At 34.0% G+C, this 26679-nt stretch overlaps 1 protein-coding gene across 1 annotated transcript in view; it reads right to left on the reverse strand.

The window, feature by feature from the left end:
• The window catches only part of LOC147073466 (uncharacterized), a 150796-nt gene that overhangs the window by 64218 nt on the left and 59899 nt on the right, over positions 1–26679 (reverse strand). The window contains exons 19-21 of the mRNA XM_085945652.1: positions 5107–5160; positions 4892–5008; positions 4050–4184 (exon numbers count right to left, since the gene is read on the reverse strand). Of these exons, the coding sequence (XP_085801778.1) occupies positions 4050–4184; positions 4892–5008; positions 5107–5160 (306 nt within the window). The remainder of the gene's footprint in view (positions 1–4049; positions 4185–4891; positions 5009–5106; positions 5161–26679) is intronic.

A 26679-nucleotide genomic window follows, 5' to 3' on the forward strand; every position in this document is an offset into this window, starting at 1 on the left:
CGAAATAGATCAGCCAACAATTAGGATACTGAACTCTTTCCTCACCAACAGAAGCTTCGCAGTCAAACTGCATGGAGCAAAATCCTCTATCAGACCAGCAACGGCCGGAGTCCCTCAAGGTTCCGTGCTTGCCCCGACCCTGTATAACCTATACACTCGGGATATCCCAATTCCAATAAATACATCAGCAGATTCATGCATATTAGCACAATATGCAGACGATACAGCCATCCTGTCCAAATCCATAAGGAGAAACAGAGCAACAGAATTAGTCCAAAGGTCGGCCGACCAGGTTTCCGCCTGGTGCGATAAATAGCGTATAAAAATAAATGCAGATAAAAGCAAAGCCGTTTACTTCGCGCGCCGCAATGAAAAGCGAAAGCGCACCATAGATCACCTGGTTATGAACAAGACTAAAATCCCTTGGACCGACTCGGTCAAATACCTAGGTCTAACGCTAGATAAAAGACTCACATTTTCTAAACACATTTGCGATAAAAAACGCCAAGCCAACATAGTATTAGCCATGCTCACACCGATGATAGGATATAGGAGCAAGCTTGCCTATCGCAGCAAGCTGCTATTATACACAGCCATAGTCAGACCGATCATAACCTACGCTTGCCCCGTCTGGGCATACGCAGGTCTCAAGTTTCTTAATCAACTACAAGTCACACAGAACAAAACACTACGAGCTATCACCAACGCTCCCTGGTTCGTCAGGAACACAACACTACACAGCGATCTTAACATGGAAACCCTCCAAACCCACATCCTCAAGCTCACGAAGCAATTCTACAGCTCCATCTCAAACCATCCCAACACGACAATCTCACAACTACTACAATATGACATACACGCACAGACAGAATTTGACCGGCCTAGACAGGTTCTTTTACTGATGCCCCCCTAGCTATCCACATCCTATTTTCCCACCGACCAATCCACTCTTTCTTAGCGACCGCAATCGGGACCCCATTGTGACACCCGGAGATCGAACTTCCCTCGAGTATAATATAAATAAAAAAAAGATGGTGGCCAGTCTGACACTTGACCAAAGTGCAAGTCTCAGAACCCACCCACCCTAGGTATTAAAAAATAATGAATACCAAATCACACAGACTAAGGGCAAAGCAAAAAAGATAAATTGCTACTCGAGGGAACTGAATCAATCATCCAATAGCCGAGACCCTGAACTCCTGCGACGCAAGCAGCCGCAGAAGAATCCAGCTTACCGAGAAGCGAAGAGCCTACCAAGAGGTGAAAAGCCTACCGAGAGGCAATGAGCCTACCGAGAGGCAAAGAGCCAACCAAGAGGCGAAGACGACGACAATGAAGAAGGCAGATACCAAATGCATAGGTGCGGAAATTGAGCAGCAATCGACGGTCGGCAGAAGTGAGAGTGCGCCAACTTTTTATTAACCCTTAGAGATCACCTAATCCAGACCAAAAATTGGGCCTCGGCTTGGGAGCGAAGCCACCGAGGCTCAAAGATTTCAGAAGTGGTACAAAAATACCCTAAAGGCATTACCAGCGACATCAACCTGAGACAACGGGGATGACTCTCATTGAGTCGGCGCCCCAAAAAAATTATTGCCATTACCCTAAAGAAAGAAAAGAAGCATCAATAACTCAACACTTCTCGTCTGACACACGAACCGACAAGACCTCTCTGCACTCCGCTCCGATCTCAGCCTGCATTATTGTATTATTTCTGCAAAGAATATTCAATACTGATTTCGCACCGGACTCCAGTTATCATCGACTCGCCGCTATTATCGCCAGCCTGAAGATTCCTAGCAGACATCTACCTGCCGCCGAACAGTCTTTTTGAAGATAATCGCCGACAACCGACCAACCTAGGATCTTCGCCCGGGCTTTCATAGTCGAGAATCGACCCGTCTTTCGTATCCAGACTTGAATTGCGCCTTATCTCGCCACCTTGCTCAGCCCATCACTCTCATTCGCACATACCTACCTAGTACCTACTTACCCACCTCCCCGTGAAGTGCTTAGCCGTGAGTCATTGCTTTCGAGTGTTTCTAAGTGCCGTGTTCGAGTGCAACCGAAAAGTGCGTCCGCTGTCAGTTCCGGGCAGTTCAGTGTTTTGTCGTGTGCGATCCGAGCATACCATTTCATCTCATCAGTATTGTCGTTGTCCCGGATCGCATAGCTCGACATCAGCCCCGTTCAGCTTGGTCCAGCTAGTGAAGCGTGCTTCGAGGAGACCACCGGATCACCGCGCCTAAGGAGCCAAGGCTACAGCTAAGCTATCTTTCACCCTTATTATTTTAATTATTTAATTTCACTTTTAACTTTACATTTTTGCGTACAACTCACCAGCTCTCCAACCTTGTATAGATAAAATCAAAATACCTACCAACCAATAAACTCGTTCAAACCTACAAAAAGCACAGAGGCTTCACCTACCTGCTATTTGTATCAATAGATTCGCTCGGTCCGTCTGACCCTTTTCCCCGCCGCGTACCTATATACCAACAAATTCCGAGAATCTTAGCTCGCCGTATTACTAACCTTCTGAACTATTAGACTTATTAAAATCTGAATTGCGCAATATAAATTCTTACAGATTGCGCAATTTCAAAAACTTTTTCAAAAAACTTTTAAAAAGGAAAAAAAGAAAAATTTAAAATGGCTCCCCCAAGCAAAAAAATCGTCGCCAAAACGGCAAAAAAAAAATTCCAACCACTTATGTCGATGATGGCCGCCCTCATGACTATACCACCGAACGAAATACCGCCCGAGTTCGAGTGCCTGAACCAGATGAGGGCGTCCATGTCCGATCTAAATTCTGCTTTTACAACTCCCGCAGGTACTTCTCCAACAACAAGACGACAGACAAGAAGCTCCTCCCAGAACAGCCAACCCCCCCTCCCCCCCAAGTCCCTGAATCCCAAAAAACCATCACCACAGATGACATCCAAAGCTCAGACTCCAAAGATGAGGAGGACAGCCGAACTAACTCTTCCACTTCCTCATCCTCCATCCTCCAAGAGACTGTCCTCAATGACAAGACGCGCCAGACACCCAAAAGACTGGACACAATCTTGGAGAACGACCCACCCTCCACGCTCAATCACTCCACACCAACGACACTCGGAAAAAAGGAGCGTAAAAGAATGGAGCATAACCTGAACAGGAGCAAATCCTCGAGCTCCACAAAAAGCTCGCCTAAGGTTCCCAAAAGCCCAACCATCGCTCCTCCTCAACCTTCTCAACATCCTCAACTGCAAACCCCCATTCCGGCCTCACCGACAGGATTCTCCAGCGCCAGTTCCAGTGCTAACTCCCACTCCAGCTCGCCTCCTCCAACTCTCCCACCGACAACAGCCAGTAAGACGCTAAAGGTTCCGCCCATAGTCATCCATGACAGGACCGCCTACAGGTCATTCCAGACTCACATGTTTCGCACAGGCAAACCCTTCGTCGACGCAGTCGACACAAGAAAAGGCATAAAAGTCACCTTCTTGACGTTGGAAGGATATAGACAGGCCCAGAACCACCTCCAATCTAACAAGCTGATAAGACTTATAAAATTGTCCTCCGAGGCATCGACTCTTCCTTCCCCGAAGAAGAAATCCTCAAAGAACTCACAGAAATCCAAGGCTATCCCGTCCAAATTTATTAATATAAATAATATAAATTTATTAAGTTATTATTTATTTATATATAATCTCAAAGCCTCTGCCAGAGCCAATTTAACTAGTCAAAGCATGTATGTTGCATCAGGCCATAGACGAGTTAACTCGTGCGTTTTTGTAAACATCATAACTTCTGAATAAACTGTTTGTGTATATTTTCTAAACAATATTTATCATTTTAGTATGTAAATATTCAAGATAAACTTGAGAAACATTTTGATTTGGTAAGGGTTTACAAATATTTATCATTCTATTCCTATTTCATATTTTTTAAGGGATTTAATTTAATCCAGAAATAGCTGGCCTACAGCTGGTGTCCACCTTGTAAAAATTGGCTGGCAATGAAAAGGCTAATCAAAATGGAAATATGAACAAATTTTGAATTACATGCATGCCAGGAATGCCAGGTTTTCCTTGATCTCCTTTGTCTCCGTTTATTCCAATGTATCCTGGTCGTCCAACATATCCTATATCTCCTTTATTACCCGGAAATCCTATTGGCCCCATATATCCCTTTTCTCCCTAGAATTTGGTTTTAGTTAATGATACTTTACGTCATGTTATAGTATTGAGATAAATAGGTAGCATAAAGACGCGATACTAAGTGAACTGAAAGCGGACGTCTGAAAGTGTTGATTTCAATAGTGTTCATTATTTATATATATTGTAATCTGAAAGTATGTTTGGCAGCTATGGATAAATTTCAAATAACAACAACTATTAGATAATATGTATTATCTGTAACAAAATATAAATATTTTTAGGCTCCAGTATTGGGGTAAAAGGCAAGCAAAAGATTCAACCACTTCCTTCGATCTATCGCCAAATTTTCTGATTTTAAGGATTTTTTTTTTCTTAATTTTTCATTTTGTATGTTTGGATTTATAAGAGTGCACTAGTAAATATTTTCAAAATTGCCAATCTATTGTGTCAGATTTCAATAATTTCTTTCTTTGTAAAATTAAATTATTTGAAATTCCGAATTAATATGAAGAATACTTCAATGTAATACAATAAAATAAAGTACCTAGTCACTAAATACCATTAGTTATCGAGACTGGTAAAGCAGAGTCGTGGAGATAGATGGCTTCTTCTCGATTTTTATTCTAAATGATTTATGGAATATTTAATAAATTAAAAATCCCCTAAATATTTCATAATAATATATCCAATCTTATGGTCATGCATCCTTTTTTGATTATAAGTATATAAGAGTAGTAGTAAATTACGTTTTGTCCAGGAATTCCTGGCAATCCTGGAGGACCAGAGATTCCTGGATAACCTTTCTCGCCATTCAGTCCAGGAAATCCTATTCGACCAGTATTTCCTGTTTTTCCAGGCTCCCCCTAGATGGATTTAAAATACAATTAGTATAGCAGAATATTATGAATATTGTTAATTATTTAAAAAAGTGCTAAAAATAATGTTATTTTTTGTTTCTTACTTTAATATTTTTGAGAGTGTTTGCCAACAGGCCTAATCCAGCTGCTTCTAAATCCTTGAAAAAAAGAGATAATAATTTATAAATGATGACCACTTCCATCTTATCAACAAAAATGTCATTGAGATTATTAATTTAGATAACTAACAAACCACCACTTTTTCTCTCATTATAGTACTTATAGTACAATCTTATCAAAGTATATGTAGGGTTTGAAATAAGGGATGTGCAAGCAAGGTTATCAAAGTACTCTTACAACAAACTATAATATAATTGCTAACTGCGAAAACCTTTCATTTATAAATGAATCGATAGTAATTGACTTGTGAATAATGGAATGGTTGTTAATTGTAAGCTATAAAAACAATGAGTGTCATTGCTATTGAACCATTAGATACTATGAATGTACATGACTACGATTATGACAAAGAACAATTTTTAAAAATGTATAATATTTCGTATTAACTATTTCTTTTATTCAAAGAATAATTCACAAGATTTTAAGAATGTATCATTCTAATTATTGAAAATACATAATTTTGAAAAACACTTTCTGAGTGAGTATATTGTAACCAATAGAAAAAATCTTTTTTGCAAAAAGTAATCCACCCCGACGGGGATTCGAACCCTATATCTGCCGGGTTAACGTCCCATTCGTCGCATTTACCATTATGCTACGGCGTGACATACTAATTGCGACAAATTTTAACTATTGGTCAATTGTAATACCTACTCATCAGCGTTCTTCCAAATCAAGCTACTTTGGCAATCGATTTTTGTTTTTTAGATCAAAGTAGGTATCTATTACTTCAATTACTAACCGACGTCATGGATTTCTCCAATATTTTTTATATTTTTTATATGATGTAACTTACTTGCACTTGCTAATAATTGATAATTAACTATTAGCAACCATTTAATAAATTAATATAATGGTATATTATTCTACAGCTACCTACATATTTTTGATGACTATAAAGCTGAGAAGGTATGGACATCTTCATTTTGAAAGCAGAACATAAATTGCAATACTCGCAGGTGACTACCTAGGTAAATTACCTAGTAGTATAGAATTATTTTGTAACTACTAATTTATTATGTGGAAGAATATAATTTGTTTATAAAACAAATAAAAATGCAGAAAACTGCCATATCTCTCAAGCTTTCATTTATTATTTAAGCCAATTGATGTCACTACAGCAATATTTGTTGTAAAATCAATCAAACGCGAAATATCGTCTTTTATTTCCGTGGCAAGCAGGAGAAGTGGTATATGTCATCAAAAATCCAAAAATGAGGTAAGTATGCAGATGTCTAAAATTTCGATTATTCTATGCGGGAGAACAAACACAAGTCATGAAAAAAATTGCTTATACCCTTTTTCGATATTTTAATATGGTATATGTACAGAAATATACAGAAAGCTGTTAAGAAAACAGTGTTATGTGACTTATACCTCTACTCCCAATTTGCTGTAGCATGAATTAATACTGCAGTGCTGTTTGAATCAGCGACATATACCAAAATAGGTTGGACAGTGCCTATAGAGAAACCGTAAAAATACCAATCTAATGGACTTTTGTCAAACAAAACTCTATTACAATGAAATTATATACACTTGGACATATTATTCTCTTTCTTTGTGACGTCAATGTTTTTTCCCGTAAAATCATAAATTATGACTGTTATGCTCGTATTTAAACACAAAAAACGTATCATAATAAGCATACATTCTACTTTACGTTGACATGTTATTGACATTTGTAATAGTAAATTATTGCAATGATTAATATACAAAAAGGTAAAAATAACGATCTTCATTTTTAGCAGAATTAAAAAAACCTCAAGAATCCGCTCAAGTTGCTTATGATTCAAAAAAGTAAGATAAAGAGGAAGCCAAGTTGGATCCAACCAAAAGGGTTTTTTATTAGATCTCCGGCAGTGCCTACCAACCCTGATGTTAGCATTTAATGTTGCCTGCTATAAACGCCTACTTTGTACATTCAAATGAACCATCTACGATTATGATGATGGGCATTCATGGAGGGTAAATTGCACCTGTATGTTTCATTTTTTAAACAATATTATACACCTACATTAAATTTGTATTTACTGATATTTTTTTCTGACATGATGATGTATAATGAAAATAATAAATAGGTAACATAAATAGGAAGTTCCAAAAACTACTCCTGTAAAATATTTCAAATATGAGATAAAATAATTCTCATTCAGCTAACGAAATGTTTTTAATACAGAAAAGAATTTGTAATGATTTATTTCAAAACAAATAAGAATACGGAAACTGTATTGAGAAAAATTAGTTATATTTGATACAGATTTTTGAAAAGAAGCCACTCGATTAAAAAGATTTAATTTTACGATAAAATTAAGGTAAAACGGATGGACATTATGAAGTGGATATGTAGGTACTTTATAGTATTCAATTTTAGATTTCTTCTGAATTTTTAAAATGTGTAAAACAGTAAAATATAAAATATCATTTCAAGTTTCATTATTTTCAGTCATATAAAAACTGTAACTGTAAGATGTAATAATCCCATTTGTTTGTTTTACTTAGGATGTTGCATTGTTACTGCACGCATAAATTAAAACTTCAATGACACATAATTATCTTCTTATAAACTATCTATTCCACATTTATTTAAGTCCTAGTCCATACCAAATTATGGAAAAAAACTTGATAATAATAGTATTATGTCAGTTAAGTGCTCGAATTTCATTCAATAGAATAGGTATATGTCAATTTTTAGACAAATCACTAATAAAAATGCAAAAAATATGCAGATTACATAAACATTATTTTTTTTATAATATGTATAAAACAAAAATTCCATTAAAAATATCAATAACTGATTTGATATTCAACTTTGAAGTTTAAAATAATTCTCCTGCAAAATAACACTTTTGTGACATATACCTCTTCTCCTTTTGACCACGGATTTTGTGTCAATGATTGTTTCAAGTAATTAAGAATAATCAACTCAATCCGTGTCAGCACATTGATCGGTGATTTTAAATTTAATATCGCAATTACAAATTATTTAACATCCATTTCCCGTAGTGTCCAATTATGGAAAACTCAGTAAATAGCATTTACTGCAATTATTATTTCCGCGATGTCCATTTTTCCACATACCTTGTCAGCTATATTCGATGACGAAAACTAGATATAGTAGCTGACTCAATTATAATAATCATTTTCTAAATATTCTTTTCAAGATATTAGGTATTTTGATTGTGAGTACGTCAATAAATAGCGGATCATAATTCATTGGATGTGTCACTCGAATATAAATTACCGGTGTGTTAGTATCTCAGGGCCGTATGTATGAGATTACCAAATTTTTATAAGCTATTTAACCGATGTTCCACCATATTATAACGTATGGCACAGTTTATGATGTAAGCAATCTGACGTCACACGTCATTCAAAATGACTGCTTTATCTGTCACTTTCAAATGTCATTTAAATAATGCATTCATTACAACAAACGTTTGCTTGAAGCCCTCGTTCATTTTGTAGACTCTGTAAAACATTTGCAAAGTTTAAAAACAGTTTCTAGTCGTGCTGTTTACAAAATACGTGCAATTTTGATCCATAGTCTATAATCTAGATAGTAGGTTACTGATACAATGCCTCGTATTTCACTTACAAAATGCAGTATTTCTCATGGAGAGATTAGATGAATTTACGTAAGATTACGATAAAATATCTCCGCTAAACGACCGCAAAGATAGGTACCTACTGCTGTATCTGGCATTGCAATATCCAATTGGAAGCATTTTGCATGCTTCAAAATATTATGGTACCTACCTACCTAGTTAATTATTGTAAGATAACTGAAATAAACAAGGCGCAACTCTCAAATACACAGGAAACATCAATAGTGTCATACGGTAATTGGTATAAATGATAATATTATACAGAGATCATTATATATTATTATCTTAATCTATGTACAGTCATTTATTCTTATTCTGTGTTAACATCTCTTAATAGAAGTGATTGAAGTGAAGTTAGTCATATATATATATATATATTGCCACCAAATGGAAATGTTTACCGGCAATACTCTATCCTTTCGTACAGTAGAATTATAAAATAAATGTGATAAAATAACTGATAAATTATTGAAAGCTCATAATAATTATTCATGTATAATTATTAAATTTATATGGTACCGTAAAATTTTTAATTAATGTTCGGGGAATGATATTATATTTATTACAAATTTTATTTATTACACACATCGTGACGTCACTAAATAACGAATTAAATCTACACTCTTGCATACAAATGAGCAGTATATAGCCTATAAAGTATTTGGGAATCTCATGCATACGACCCTCAGTCTCTGTATCGCTTCGCACAACATCTCATTCGACTGAGATTCTGACCTCGGAATAGTATAATAAGTAATGTAAAATAACTACCTTTTCATACTCTTGTACCGACTGTTTACGCTGCAAATAAAACTCGCTCCTCCATCCATTGGACCAATCACCAAATTTCGACCTCTTCAATCACACAATGACTCCTCACACATAAACAAAGTTTAATATTTTTATTTTGTATAAATTATACAGACATATCGTTCTCAATGATTACGGAACGCATAAATTTGTGTTTTTGCTAATCTATTTTGAAATGCAAATAACATGTTAATTACAAAATTAATTAAAAGCGCCAGTACTCATTGTGTAATTGAAATATTCTCCTTTCTTATAAATCACAATGCATACTTACATACAGCAGAATAACCACCCAGTTAGTATTTCGAAAATAGCTTTCTAAATGAAATACTTAATGTTTAGATGTTGTTATAGGAAAATCTCGAATATTGAAAAATTGAATTGATGAAATTGTTACTCAAAAAAAAAAAAGAAGTTGAAATGGAAAAAAAGCTGATAATCGTAGGTACCCGAAATAAAAAATAGCCGATAAATTTGTTTGCCAGAAAAACGCTTTCGATTTTGATTATGAACAAAATTTGTTAAATTTTCCGATAAAAACATCACCAAGAAGAGATTATTTGATTACAATGTCGATTTCTCAAGAATCTTATAAAACAATCAAAAAATCTTGAAAAAACATAAATCCTCTCTCGAGAAATGAATAAAGCCTAGAAGTCAAAAACTTTATTTATGTTCACATAACATATTTGTAAAAAAAAGATTTTCTACCTTAACAATATCAGCGAGGTCATTGTCTGATGACTTTGATCCTCGAGCATACCGTTTTAATACCTGAAAAAATATATTATGTACATATTAAAATATTGTACTTATGTCTATAATTTTACGTATACTCCAGACTATATAGTTTCAGATAGATTTAGGTTTTTATGCATTAATGATCTTTTTCCACTCTGTATCTACTCACGGATGAAAGTTTTAATGAAAACATATTCAACCATGCACTATTTCAAAGCTTTTAATGCGATATCTTTACCTACCAGGGGCTCCTTGCGGAAAAATACAAAGCTTGCAATTTGAGACATTTTTTTGATAATTTACAATTTCAACTGTGTTAAATAATAAATATGTATTTGAAAATATTAAAAAGAAAAATATTTTTTATTTTAAGTTAACGATAAACTTACAATTATTGTAAAAAATGTAATAAAATCTGAATTTATTGAATTAGACCCCATTTTATTATCATATATTTTTATGGTCATATTTATTATTAAAATTTCTCACATCGCCTAAGGAATTTTTGACTAATTCATAATTTTAATATTATTTTTTATATAAAACATATATGTCTATAATTTTAAATCCTTTTTATTTACAAATTAACACAGTTGAAAAATAGTAGAGTATCAAAAGATTGTCTCAAATTGCAAGCATCGTATTTTTCCGCTAGGTGCCTCTGGTAGGTAAAGACGTCGCCTTAAGTACTACAGTTGAGGGGTGTTGGATTATAAATAATGGACAAACAATATGATTGATATCAATGTATGGTGTTAATTCTTGATAGGTACCTAATTATCTCATTAATTTATTAAATCACTAAATTATTATTTATTTATTAATCTCATGTGTTACGCGATAAATTCGTGTCTACGTTGCTTTAATTAATTAATAAAGTATACCAATTTATACAATATTATATACAACTTACCCCTCTTCCATCAATAAAACGTTTATTTTCACCTGACATGCCCATTTTAATTGTATTAACTCTGCCTAATTTATTTCGATCATTCGACCCTTGATTTATTTTAGTATAATAGTTAGGTTCCACTATACCCATTATTTCCTCTCCTTTATCACCCTTTTCTCCTGAAATGAAAAATGTAAGAAAAATATGAAGATATTATTAGTTTTCGATAAAAAAAATCATAAATTTCATCACGCCCCAAATAGACCAATTAATTCAATGCAGAATTAGGCTACTGTTTTATAAACTAACTGGGGCAAATCTCATTACTTAAGTTATACTGAGTATAAAATTGTTACTAATGGTTAACGACATAAATTATGATAATAATAATTGTATGTTTATTAAAATTCAACGAATCCAGTACTACACTCTAAATTTTTTAAGTTAAACTTCTTTAGGCGCGTTTGGTAAATCAGATCAGAGTGTATTTTTAGCGTGTGACATGTAACATATAATTTATTTTTTCACAGACAAAAACGCACTCGATTGGATTCGAACCACCGATTGTTCGGTTATCAGCCGAACGCACTACCTTTACGCCACAGTATGATACTGCAATTGTGACGATTATACAGTATAATATTATAGTTTATAATTGTTCCGTCGCCTAGGCAGCGAATTTATTATTGTCGGCCATTTGCAATTCCTTACGTAAACAAAATATTAAACGTCTGAGTGACATTTGGTACTTTAAAAATAAAAACAATGAGAAACCATTATATAATTTAGTAATATAAGTTAAAGTGTATAGAAATAAACCAACGGCGCTTCAATAAGCGGCCCGTTTTTTTACATGTGTAATTATTTAACGAGATAATTAAGAGCTAGTTGAAGAATCTAGGTTATCACAAGTTTGTTTTTGTTTTGTTACGCCAAAGAAGTATAATTTCTAACGCGCGTACATAAGTACACACGCCGATTTTTTTAAATTGCTTAATTGTTAACAATATTAAGATAAAATATGAATAATTTGAACATCCCGTTTAGTTTCGTATTTTTTTTTAAATATGATTTTGTCTAGTGGGTATTATATATCTGAGGTGTTTACAAATTAAATAATATGTTCAATATTATATTATAGGGAGTGTTACATTTTCAAAATCTTGTGAATTATTCATTGAAAAAAATAAACAGTTTATTATGAATAATTTATTGGTTAAAATATTTTGACCAACCTTTAAGACAATTATTGCAGTTTGGAATCTTTGTAACAGTTCTTATATCTTCATTTGAAAGATTCTCCTTTTGCGAGTTATTTGGCATTAAAGTTATGCCAATATTTCCATCATTAGATATTTGAATTATTTTCTGAATTCTTTTAAATAATTCATTTACCAATTGTATCTCATGGAAATCACTTGACATCAAACAACTGTTGCCCTTTAATAGTTGCTTCAACTCTTCTAATTCACTGTGCAGTGCACTACACCTCAACGTGGCGTAGAAACTTAAAATAAAACACAAACTCCATAGAATTTTATTGAATTTTCTACTATTACTTGAATAATTTTCATCTAAAGCTTGCTGTCTTTGATTCAATAACTCATCACTAGTATTTTCTAATAACTTGTTTGAATTAGTTTTATACATTATAAATAATTTGGTATACACCCAGGTGTTAATATATTTTATATAATTATAACAATAACTAAATGTAGTCCTAATTTGATGAATTATAAAATAAAACTAAATAAACTAATTTGAGTTTTTTATACAGTTTCACTCATATCGGTAACATTGACCTTTTTCTGTTATCTGTTTAGTTGTGTATTATTAAATATTATTTTTTCTTAAAAATAAGCTATTATTGATATAATATTATAGAATATAACTCAAAATAAGTTTTGTTTGTTAATTAATATTTAATAATCGACACGTATGACGTAATGAGTAAATAAAATACCGTCATAATGACCATGAGATCTTACACAGTTTATTTATCATTGTTTTAGATTGAAAATTTATCTTTGACTTGATTTAACCTATTTTGAGAAATATAATTCATAAGCACCTCAGAAACATACTTAATTTTTTTTTGAAAAAATATTAAACTAATATAAATATCGAGTACATACTTCAATAATTACAAACCCACTATAGCCGAGTGGTAACGTATCGGCATTGAATCTAGTATCTAGTAAGCAGTAGCAAAATAACAAAGATCCACATCGGTTTGTAAAGCCAATTAAAGAAAAAAAATCGTTACAATATATTGCCGTATCATCAATAACATAATAATATGTAATATTTTTCGCGCGGTGTGAATAGTATGTATGTGCAAATTAGCTGTGACTTTTTGAACTACACTGCATGCTTAGCACTTTCCAATATTGTATAGTACATGTTGCATTGACGCCGTGTGTATTCGGGCCAATATTATGTTTTATGTGTTTTGTAAATACAAAAAAAAAATCATAGCAGTGTTAATAAATATAATATTAGTGTTTTTTGTTAAAACCATTAAATTTGTATCCATGAATATGCTAAGAATTAAGCTCATAAAAGAGAATGTTGATATGAAATCGGATAATTGAAAGACTTAATAATTAAAACTTTATAACTATGAACGAAATTCTTATATTAATAACAAAATAATTATTTAAAATGCATTTAAAACATGTTGCTATTTGATTAAAACACAATAAACACTAGATTGGCTAACGCAATCCGTTATTTGACAACGGTTATGTTTTTTTATTCAAATTTGACCAGTGCCCAATTCTATCAGCACACACATCTTTCGAGGGACCACAATTATTGGTCTTCCTTTTTTGATATATGTCTTATATATTAAACAATTATGACAAAAAAAGGGAAAATATATATTTTTTTTTTTTGAAAAATGTAAGGCACCCAGCAGGAATCGTATCTGCATCTGTCGGGTTTCGCGTCTATGCACATATTATACCACTATGCTGTATTTAACGAGTAACAGTAGCCCTAAGTTGTGGTACCACAATTTAGACTAATATTGAATAGTGGTCCATGTATGGCAGTCCTTATCATGTCAGTGTGAGAAAATAGCATGTTAACATAATAGAATATAATCTTTGTGGCAATACGGCTGACGATTGATATCACAATATGTTCCGGATGGACATGGCATAGGGAAGGTGAGACGTCCGTATACGACTTGACCGCAATGTGAAAAAGATGTTTTGGATTGGCACTTCACTTGTAGATCATTACACTCATTACACCTTACTCCTCCAGTCTACTTAAAAAATATAAATAGGTAACAAGGTTATGAAGGTATTCAATAATTTAAACAATCATTCTGTGTTAAATTTCATCTGAAATAAAAGTCGAAAGCAATTTTTGCTTTCCTGATTGATTTATTTGATTTAATTCTTTCAAACCCACTTATTTAAGTAAGTACCCAATCGAGTATTCTAACTATTAAAACTTTATTATAACTTCTTAGCTCAGCATCAGGTTTGATAAAGGGTCTATTGTTTGCGTCTTATAACAGCTGTTAAAGTACGGTCGTATAGTGGAGAGCGCTCAAAAAGGGTGGTTACTCATTTACATGAGGTTGCATGAATACTATTCGTAGATTTAGCTGATTGACTTACTCTTACCTCCTTACCTTACGTACCTCAGTATTCTAAAAGTTGCAACAAATTTATTTTTTCCGATTTATAGGTGGTATAAATGAGAACTGCGCCGTTCTTATTAGTGTTGATCTGTGTGTCCTTGATGACTATCATAGAAATCGGGAGCTTCAATTGTTGTTTCTCTGTCAATAAAAGTTAGCAACGATAGGATCTTATGATAGAAATTAAGTAGGTAAATATTATGTTTAATGTACTCGTAGTTTATACGAACAAGTCGTATATCTATAGAATTACGAGTATACTGAAAAAAGTAGCTTAGAAGAAGTGAGATATTTGAGTATTATATCCACGCCTTACGACAATTAGCTTTTAAACTTTAGGATTAAATATAGCAACCTAAATATTATAGTAGATACTCTTAAAATGGAATTATTAACTCGTATTATTAAATGTCACCAAACTAACTTGAGGTCAGGGGTCTCCTTGTGGACAAATTTGACATGTGAGGTTATGGGTAAAATTGAAAAGTTAGAATCGAAATATCAAATATTATAGATAGAGGTAGGTACACAAACAAATAAGTTTATATGTCATTTCGTTTAAAATCATCGATATTTAGTTTTTAAAAATCCGGTTTGATAAAATGCATCGATTACAGCAGTAATTTTAATACATAAGTACCTAGATTATATTTAGTTTACAAATAATTACTCGATTCGGGCGTAACAATTACTTTACGCAATATTGTATATTATACAGATCCCTAGAGTGAATAGCCACACTAACAATGAAGTTAGACACTTATTTAAAAATATAAATCTTACACTAGTTTTAGCTAGCAAATTGTATTGGCTTCTTGAAAAGGTTGACCTAACCAATACGGTATTAAACGAAACTTCGTCTTTTACTATTTTTCGTTTAGCCGTGGACACGTTCACATACGTTTTTGATAAAATGTCAAATTTAATCAAATGTATTCCGACTGCGAGTGGAAGTGAGAACGCACCGCTGTTGCGTACTCACTCCCACTCGCAGTCGGAATACAGCGGTCTTGCAGATGCAGAGCATGTGTCACTACAACGTTTGTATACAAATGGAACGCATTATTGTTGACCGCCACGTGTCTGCTGTCGGCTATTGCTCCTTGATCCCCTTTATCTCCATGCTCTCATTTAATTTCCGTTAGTCCAGGAATTCCGGGAATTCCTTGATCACACTTTAATCCAGAAACTCCTGTTACACCCGAACTTCCTTTTTCTCCCTTGAATGAGAGAAAAAATAACAATTTTCATTGTCTGAGAAAACAAAAATAAAATTACATTAAAAATTAAAAAAAAATCCTTAATAGTAATATATAACCCGCCAAACTATATAATGGCAAATTTGTATGAGTTTATTGTCTAAACAACAAATTATTGATCATCTGATTCAGAAACGTTACGTCTTTATAAATAAAGAATTTGGTAGAACATTTTTGATGGCAAATAGCACATTAAAAGTCTGGGCACTTGATGGAGGACGATAAAGTCATACCTTTACTATATCAATACTGATTCACCATCATAATATTGGAAACTTTTAAAATATGAAATGATATTGAAACGCATTTTTTCCAACAAAGTATTTTCCTATTGTATTATGGTTGTTATTATAAAATGAATACAACTAGAATTTGTGATTTCTCGACTTTTTTCTTTTCTTGTGATTCTAGAATTCTCGAAATCAATAATATTTGTTTTCTCGAGAATTAGAGTTTGGTATTTTTGATTTCTCAAGAGCTCTCGAGATTCTCTTTTTTTATTTATTTTTTAGATCTTATGGCAAAATAACCGATAAATTTAAGAAATTCCGCTTGTTATGAAATTCGATAGCTTTATTTTTTATAACCTTCACCCATTTTTTTCAAATCGGGAATATAAAAAAATTCCGTTCAGAGTCAGTGTCGAAGCTTTTTTGACCGAGAAATTAAATTTTCTTTCAAAATTCCATTAATTTTCAATCAAACGACGGTTGTGATCGGCATTTTTAGATTTTTTGAGAATCTCGTTGATGATTTTTTGAGATTTGAGAATACTCAAAATTTAGAAGAATTGCTTTCTTGAGATTCATGATATTATGCCTTTTTAATTATTCTAAGAGAATTCTCGAGTTGAGATTTCTTGATCACAATTTCTATGTTCTATTAGTCCGAGAGAGAGTTTGGACAGATATCCGTAAATAAATGCTTTTCTTATGTCCAAAATTAAATAGAAATAGGAAAATATTTCAACTTACTTGCATACCAGAACTGCCAACTGTTCCTTGATTTCCCTTGTCTCCAGATACTCCCTTAATACCCTGTAGTCTAGTAAAATCTATATCTCCTGAAGAACCTGTAAGCTCTGGTAGACCCATGTCTCCTTTTACTTTAAATATGCGAAATAATAATATAATTTATATTATAAGGAAATGCTTACCAAATAACTAAAAAAATACCTTTCTATTATATTTAATAGCTTAATGTTATAATAGTTAGTATCTGCCAGCTGTCTGTCTGTATATTATAATTCAATTATAGCTAACAAACTACTCGACCAATATGGCTGGAACTTGCACAGCAAGCAAACAAGCTAGTATTTTGCAACAAAATTACGTTTACTAACCATTAGACAAGAAGGTCCAATATTTCCATGAATACCAGGTGTACCATCACTTCCTGTATCACCTTTATCACCTTTGATTCCCTAAAATAGGCGTTTTTAAAATTATTTACAATATAATAATGGTTATAGGTAAAATGGTAATATTATTAATATAATAATAAATTTGACCTCTATTATGTTAGTAATTTGTCAGGAAAAAATATTTATGCTGAAAATAATTACGATCACAAGATTCTCTTTTCTGAATCAAATAATATTACGATATTGTCTGTATTGCATTCGATCTAATAGCTGAAGGATATTTTTTTTGTATTACATTAATATTTATCTACATTAACACAAAATTACATCATCTAGTGATTTTAGGTAAAAACTATGGTGGCGGTTTTTGCAGTGGACTGTATTATTTCAAGGATGATGTGGATTCCGGATCTAGGGGTAGGGGCGATTTAACAGAATGCCAGACACTGACCTTTATGATGATTTATGATGGCTGCGTGGTCTGGTTGCACTATGACTCGCGCGATATTGTTTGTTTTAACGTAGGGGTAGGCAAGCCATGCATTGATTAAGTTCGGTAAAATATAAAGAGCAAAAAATGAAGGAACGACTCAGATCATTACATCCTTTGGAGTGGCAGTTTTCTAAATAAAGTAGACAATGCGGTCGCTTCGTTATAAAGTAGCGACATCTTATTTTTAAGTCATCACAAGGAGCCTCCATACTTGTCAGCCCCTCAGATATCGACATACCTAAATCAACCGCTGTTTTAGGGTAGGTTTTGTGGAAATGTTCTAATCCTCAGTAGATTATGTATACGTATTTTTTAAAAAGATTTTTGTTGCGTTTGCTATTTATTTCAAAATGATAACATAGATATTATGTATGCACCTAACAATTTTGCATAAAAATCGGGACTAAACATGAAAGGGGATGATACTAAGTCTGGCTAAGGGCGGCATTTTGCCAAGGACGTCGCTGAATTACCCCTCGCATAGTCTTGTTTTTCACTAATGTAAATGAATACTACTGTTGTAGAAAAATATACCTAAATAAAAGCAAAATAATAATGCATGCATGAAAGCGAGGAAAGTATGTGAAGAGAAAAAACTCGCAGTATATCCAGAACCTCCTTTCTCTCCTGGCGGTCCTGGTAATCCAGGATTTCCACGATCTCCCTTACTTTCGGGAGCTTCATGTCGTAAAATATCACCACTTTCTCCCAGAAATAGAATTTATTTTTTTAATTAAAATTAAAGTTATTTCAAACTTTCAAAACCTATAATAGAGTTGGCGAACCTTTTTACGTACGGATGCCAAAATTTCCCAAATATCATTTTTCACCTATTTTACGTGCCGAGCAGTTACGGGGGAAAATAGTTTTTAAAAATTCTACTTAAAATGATTAGGTATGTTCTAGTTCACAGGTTCAATAATCACGCCATACATTTCGGTCCACCAATTTTAAAACTGTCTGTCAGAATTACTACTACTAATTAACTTCACCAAGTTTTTGTGTCTTATTTGGTGCAGTAATTTTTTGTGGGAAGAAATAAAATTGTTTGTTAGTGTATTAACTATTTTGGTTATTTGCACACAAATTGACACCAGAATTGCTCCTATCACATGAGGCATTCTCTCACTACAGCGGTCTCAAACATTGTAAATCGACCAAAATTAGAAGTTCGCGGCGCGACATTCCCCGCCACCTAATGAGGTTAGTGCGCTAATATTATATGTGATGCACAAAATCTAAGTGTGTGGCCTCAGTGACAAGCGTTCTGCACAGCACAGCGTGCAACGTGGAGGACAAACACGTGTTACGCAATGCAGGTGGCCTTACTGGCTATGAAAAACAGCAGGGGTGTTTGTGTTTGTTACAGCGCGCTGACGAGCGCGCGCGCTCATGACAAACCAGTTTGAAATTTAACAGCGTTTAGTTCGGCGCGCAAATTGTTTTCGTTATTCGGTGGAGGGAATTAGCAGTAAGAGTCGGAATTGAAGGAAAATAAAGTTTTATTTTTCAGTATTAAGTTCGTTGTATTATTAAGTATTTCATTACAAATTTATTCAGGCCGGAGTTATTCTGTTTTCCAAAAAATAGTTTGAAAATTGGTTTCTTACATCTCGCGCTGTGACGGAGGAACTGTTGTTTCGTCTATTACCTGAGAATTTATTCGTAGTTGATTCTGTAGCAATATTATTTATAATGTAATGATTTAATTTTTTATTTAATTATTATTATTAATTAGAAAAAGAGTATACGGCATTACAGCGATTAGCCAATGCGCCATAATACATAATAAATACAAAATTATAAAAATGTCTTAATTACAAATAACAACTAATATAACAAGAAAGTAGAAAAGACAGCATGTGTTTATGTAAATATTAAAGAAACATGATATATACAATTATAAATTTTACATATTTAATACGTCTACTAACATTATATAGTTGATAAAAAATAAATCAACCTTTATGGTGCCATCAAATAAGTTAATCGCATGATACACAGCATCATGAAACATAACATCTATCCTGCGACGAGGTATCAATTACATTGAGCTTCTTTACGAGCTGTTTGTTGGCAAATTTATAATCTGCCTGTAAGGTCGCCTAGTGTAATCATCGAATATGTTAGCTTGTTCGATGATTACACTGGACATGAAAATTAATATTTGCCAGTATTACGGATTGTAAGTGAACCCACAAAGAAGTAAAAAGAAATGCTTTAAAAGAGCAATCACTCTTCTAGTGGACAGGGATTGCATTGATAGCATACCCAGAAGAAAATGAGTCATGAAATTCATTTTATTATCATTATCACAAAGAAAGAACCCGTATGTTCTTAAGTAGAGAAATCTAAGAAATCTATTGTGGATGATGATCAAAATTGCCTTCGAGATCTCTTATAACATTGTGTAAAATGCATGTAGCTATTATTATTGGACAAGCATGTCCCACGTTCGTTTTTTTCGCTTTACAATATACACCTCTTTGCATATAAACTCCCAAAAACACATTCAATACACTTCCGTGCGCGAGAGAGACAGAGTTTTCAAAATTTTCTTTGGCTAAACGCTCCAAACGCTCACTGTGCACTAAGGACAGATCAGAGAACGCTGCACGCTGCGCTGCACGCAACGCATACAGAGGCCGTACACTAAGGACCGACCTATGCAATTATATATTTAAATTAAACATGTTACTTATTCTTGGAGAGTATTTGTCTACTATTTTTTATGCATCTCGCTAGGTCTTGCAGACAGCTTTTCGTCATAATGACATGGTGCTGGATTTTAGTGTAATTGTAAAGTATGTATAGACAGCGCCATAGTTTTCCCTTCGGGATGGATTTTCATTCATGTCAGACAGTTTGACATTTCGCTGATTTGTCAGTTTTACGATGTGCATGTCGTCACTGCCATACTAATTTGGAGTCATATGCGTAGTCTATTCTGGAGTCTGGCCTTCACAATATCGTCTGACACCACTTCAGGCTGCTAGGCCTAGCAGAACAGCTGGCAATCACCGATTGCTACCAATGACATTATAATTTTAATACGATATATGTGTAGGTATGTGCATTTAAATATGATAAATAATTATCTCATCTCATTCATTCGAATATACAGCAATCAAGCCCTCCGCAATAGCCGCTTTTAGTGAGTCATGTTTTAGCAAGTGCATAGCCAACACGCCACAAAAACGGCAGTCAGTCGATAAACTGACATTGTGCCGACAACATCTACACAAAAATCGGAAAATATGCCGTTTTGTTCTATAAAACGATGTCAAAACACATCTAGGAACCAAAAAAGGGAACATGGGATTACTTTCCACTTATAAGTACTTCATAAACAGTGATTAATCTATATTAATCTGTAATCTGAAATCATTTCCTTGCTTAGGTAACATTTCGTTGCGTACACGCCAGAATTCTGCAAGTGTGGGTAAAAATGTTGCCAGATTTGTGATTTTTGATTTCATCTGTTTTAAAATAATATTGCACATTTTACGATATTATACACATATTTTAATATTTCGTATTCAAGCTTATCTATTGTATAAATAAATCAGCTACGGCTGCTGGTGTATAAAATATAGCGGTAGTTTTTAAATATCATTTATCACTTATTTATCGGATTCGTATCACCGAAAGTAAGTACCACACTATATTTCGAAACGTCAGAGTTTGTTGAAAAACTTGTATACAAAACGACAATTTAAAAAAAAAACTAATCCAAAACCAAGGGCTATAATTTACTATTCCTTGAATGTCTATATGAATTTTCGTTTTATATTAAAATTCATGTTTAATTTTAAGAATTATTTTCCTAGCAAATTCCAGTACATATTTTATTCGCATTTAAACTAAATATGTCTCATTTTTAGTGTTTAGCTACTCATAACGTGTTCTCCAGCATTTATCAAACGCGACACTTGCCTCTTTAAAACGCGCCATCTCCGATGTACCTACTATATGATTGTAAATTTACGTAAATGTGAATTATTGATTTTGTTTTATGTGTCTGATTTGACTAGGCTATTTTTTTAGATTTACTAGATTTGTGTAAACGTCTTTGTTCTTTCCGAATAGTATGTGGCGCATGGAGATAACCAAAAGACTCCAGACCATTGGACTTCCTAGTTCTTAACCGGTCACGGAGGCTTCGTCAACGAGCTCTGTCAGCTTGGCTTAATAAAATTCGATACATGCTTATGTGGCAAATAGCAGGGTGCCAGTCACATCCTCTGGTAGTGTTCCCATTCATCGGTTGAAAGGGAATGCTCCCAGCACAATTTTGAAGGACGCTTCTCGTTCGTTACGCCATTTTATATGCCTGAAAGGGTGTTGAGACGTGGTGGGTGGTGGAGGGGAAAGCATGTATCCATAGATTTGTAAATCTTTTTTTTTCTAATATAATCATTACCTAATGTTTCGATATTTAAAATTCAGAATAAACCGATTTTTATCATAATGGATCTATTTTTAAAATCGATAGATTTGTTGCCGAATTTACAATCTGCCTGTAAAGTCGCTTAGTGTCGTCATCGAACAAGCAGATTGTAAACAATCTAACGAGAAAAGTTGAAAGCCGGTCAACTTTACACGCTACACGCCGGCGTGTAGACCTACTGCGTCTGCGCAGTAGCAACCTCCCGGTAAAAAAACGAACTACGTTCTGTCAAAATAGTCGCTGGCTTGTGGCTTCTCAGCGAATGGAAAGTTTTGTGTGTCATCATCACAATCGCAGTAGCTGAATCGCCCGCTTTTAAATTTGCCAACAAACAGCTCGTAAAGTAGCTCAATGTAATTGACTCTTTATATTTTTCTTTACTTATACTTCTAAGTAGGTAGGTACCTGCTACATAATTTATATAGCAAATATGTTTGAATCGTTAATTGAATGTATTATTTAATTAATAATAAATAAAATTTTATGAAAACATGTTTTTTTTATTTCTCCGAACACTATAGGAATGTAATAAATATTAATCGTATTTTTGAGATTGTGTGTTATCTAAATATATTTCGTATTACCAAAATTCACTCTGCTAATATTTATTAATATAATATAATATAAAAATAAATCGTTTGTAAAATCATTCGAAATCTGGCAACACTACGCCAAGCAAATGTTCACGCACACTGTCACGTATTTCCGAAAAACCCTTGAAAGGGGCGTGAAGGTCGCGTGGTGGGGACGACCCAAGCGCGAGAAAAATTCGTCATCTGTTCGGGAACAAACACTCACTATCGCTCTATCTATATTTTTCTATAATCTAAGACAGCAATATTATGTGATTATCATAAAAAGCGATCCATTATATCCAAATATTAATCTCTTTCGGATCCCATGTACATAATAGAAAAGGGTTAGCAGCATAAAAAACAAATTTAAACATTGTTTTGTTTCGTTGTCTATAAAAAATAAATGCTTGCAGCCATAGAATAATATTTAAAAAATCAAATTTTGAATTCAAAATTAACCTTAGCCAATATAGTTTCCCGGTGCGTGACATTCATATTGAGACAAATGTTAATAAATAATAAAGCAATACATATTATATCTGAGAGTAATAGACCAATTCTGATAAAAACAGAAATTTATAAAACCTGAAAATGTGGAATCAGCTTAAAAAGAGGCCTTCATCCAGCAGTGGATTGATACAGGTTGATGACGATAGTGATGATATAAATGGTTAGGTATATAAAATTACAATTTGAAAAAAATATATATAGCAGTTTATATGACTAAGAAGAGTAGAATTAGGTTGAGATAACGTTCATCCAGCAGTGGATTGATCTTGGTTGATGATGATAATGATGATATTATGAATGTGTAAATATAATATCAGCAATTTTGATAAATATAGCAATTCATATGACCGACAGAAATACAAACAAATTAGAAAGGCCTTCATCCATCAGTGGATTGATTTTCAGGCTCATGATGCTAATGGCAATATAAATAGATATAATATAATATCACCAATTTTGATAGATACAGCAATTCAAATGACATAAAGGAGTAGAATCAGGCTAGGGAGGCCTTTATCCAGCAGTGGATTGGTTCAGGTCGATGATGATAAGGATGATAGAAATAGGTATAATATCACAAATTTGTTAAACCGATAGTCGTAGAATCACGTTTGGAACCCTTCATCCAGCAGTGGATTGATGATGATGATGAAATTCAAGACTGTAAAGAATACAATCAACGTAGAAAGGCCGTCATCCAGCAGTGGATTTATTAAGGCTCGTGATAATAATGGCATTATAAATAAAGATAGGTAGATAGTATAATATCACTGATTTAATGTGTAAGTAAGGAGTAGAATAAGGCTAAGGAGGCCTTCATCCAGCAGTGGATAGGTCCAGATTGATGATGATAAAGATGGTAAAAATAGATAGATATTATACAATATCACAAATTTTGTTAACTATAACAATTAGTATTTATTTATTTCATTGTTTGCAATGGCAACTGCTATATATTGTATATATTATGTAATCTATGGAAATCAGTAGCCTAGGTAATTATTCAATAAAAAAGAGTTCGTGAACAGCCACAAAGAAGTATTTAAAAAAATCAAATTTGTTATTAATTAATAGAAAACTCATCTTACAATAAAAAGGTCTTGATTGAAATTGATTATTTAACATGCTAATAGAAATGTCACATTTTTTTGATTATTCCTGAAAATTCTAATTTCAGTTTGACAGATAAGTGGCAGTGAAGTGGTTTTGGATTATATTTTCGTAATAATTTGTGAGGAAATATCTATTTATTTCTGGTTAAAACGAATAGTACGCCAATTTGCTGCTTACAGATTTGAATATTTTTGTGGAATATTAATTCAGATTTATGAAATATCGGTTATGTAGAAAGTATTAAGCGATATTATTATTAATTTGCGGTAGATTGACAGCAAGATGCAAAAATGTATGGTGACGGATATAAAACGCGATTTAAAAACGATATTATCTGTGATTGTGTCGAGTTTTATCATATTGTGCCGGATTCTAATTGAAATAGATTCGGGACTCCAAAAATGTAAGTGAATTCCTTTAATAATCAACAAAACGGCATTTAAATAAAAAAGTTGGTGCGTTTTCCAAAATCTCTTAGGATAATAATATATAGGAGATTATTGGTTTTTTTTCTCTTCAAACGCCAGCCTTACAAAATCCTCCCACGTGCCACGGGTGGCACGCATGCCATAGGTTCGCCACCACTACATGTAGTAAAAAATACTCTTAAACTTCTTAACTTATTTTATTATAATATCTAACTCCATGACCAATCTCATCAAACAATAATATTATGTTTACTAGTAACTTGATACATGAAATCATAATTTTATAAACCATAACTTACATTATATTGTTGTTAATGTGGGTACCCAAGCCAAAGAAGTTATTTTATGGAATTGAATTGAAAAATATAATATATCATTCGGTTCACCCATTTCAATTGATTTGAATTACTTGAATAAGTAAGATAAGGTGTGTATTTATTGTTTGGAGAAAATTATCGTAATTGCCATGGTCAGTGGCTGTCAACCAAATGGTTGATATTTTGAAACCAATAGCAAACGCTATTGTTATGTTAATAATATATAATGAAGTATCTATAGTTATAGAAGATGGATCCGGATTGCTGGATAAAAGGAATACTTAGGATAATCCCTAAAGCTGGCAGCCGCCCTCCCTCTGACCCTAAGGCCTACTACCCTCTGACACTCTTGCCTACATTCAGCAAAGTGCTAGAGCGTCTTATGTGCACACGACTTGAGACTCACCTCGCAGAGACTGCACCACTTTCCCCAAACCAATTTGGCTTCAGGCCGGGTAAATCCACTGAGGATGCGATTCGAAAAGTTATCAACTACACTGAAACAGCAACAAATAAATACGTACTAGGCATTCTTTTAGACATAGCGGGTGCTTTTGACAGTGCCTCTTGGCCTGGGGCGACCAGCCGACCGGCACTTGAGCGTGCAGCCACGGACGCCTTGGGCAGAATCCTTAATTGGGGGTTGCTGAACAAGCTGACCTTTGCCCCGAGCAAAACGGAAGCTGTCCTCCTCAGGGGTAGTTCTCGGGTCAACATAACTCGACGGCCGCCCACGGTTCGTTTTGGCCAGACCTCAGTGCGTTTCTCCGAAAGGGTTACGTATCTGGGAGTAATTCTTGATGACAAGCTGTCTTTCGTTCACCACGCCAAGACGGCCGTCTCTAAGGCCAATTCGGCCTATCAGAGAATGGCCCGAATGGCGGGCAGCAATTGGGGACTTAAGCCTAGAGCCCTTAAGGTTGCATACGGCGCAATTTTCATGGGAATTGCCGGTTACGCCTCCAGCATTTGGCATTCTCGAGTAAACTCCTTAACTCTCGTGAGACGCGCACTATTAAGCGGGCAGCGACTTGCGCTGATCTCGCTTACCAAAGCCTACCGCACAACTTCTACTGACGCGCTTGCCGTACTCGCGGGGGTGCTACCCCTCGATCTGCACGTCCAAGTCAGAGGATCGATCACCCTCCTCTTGAGGGGGATCAGCACAATACTCGCCGGTGTCCATCTGACACCACCGCAGAGATCCGAGGACGTTCCTTACAGGAAGACTGTAAGTGACATTGTGTACAAGACCGCATTTGCGGCATGGCAGGCGA

This window comes from Rhyacophila brunnea, unplaced genomic scaffold (assembly GCF_057557595.1).
Source record: "Rhyacophila brunnea isolate RB1 unplaced genomic scaffold, BYU_Rbru_1.0 scaffold_18, whole genome shotgun sequence".
NCBI lineage: Eukaryota > Metazoa > Arthropoda > Insecta > Trichoptera > Rhyacophilidae > Rhyacophila > Rhyacophila brunnea.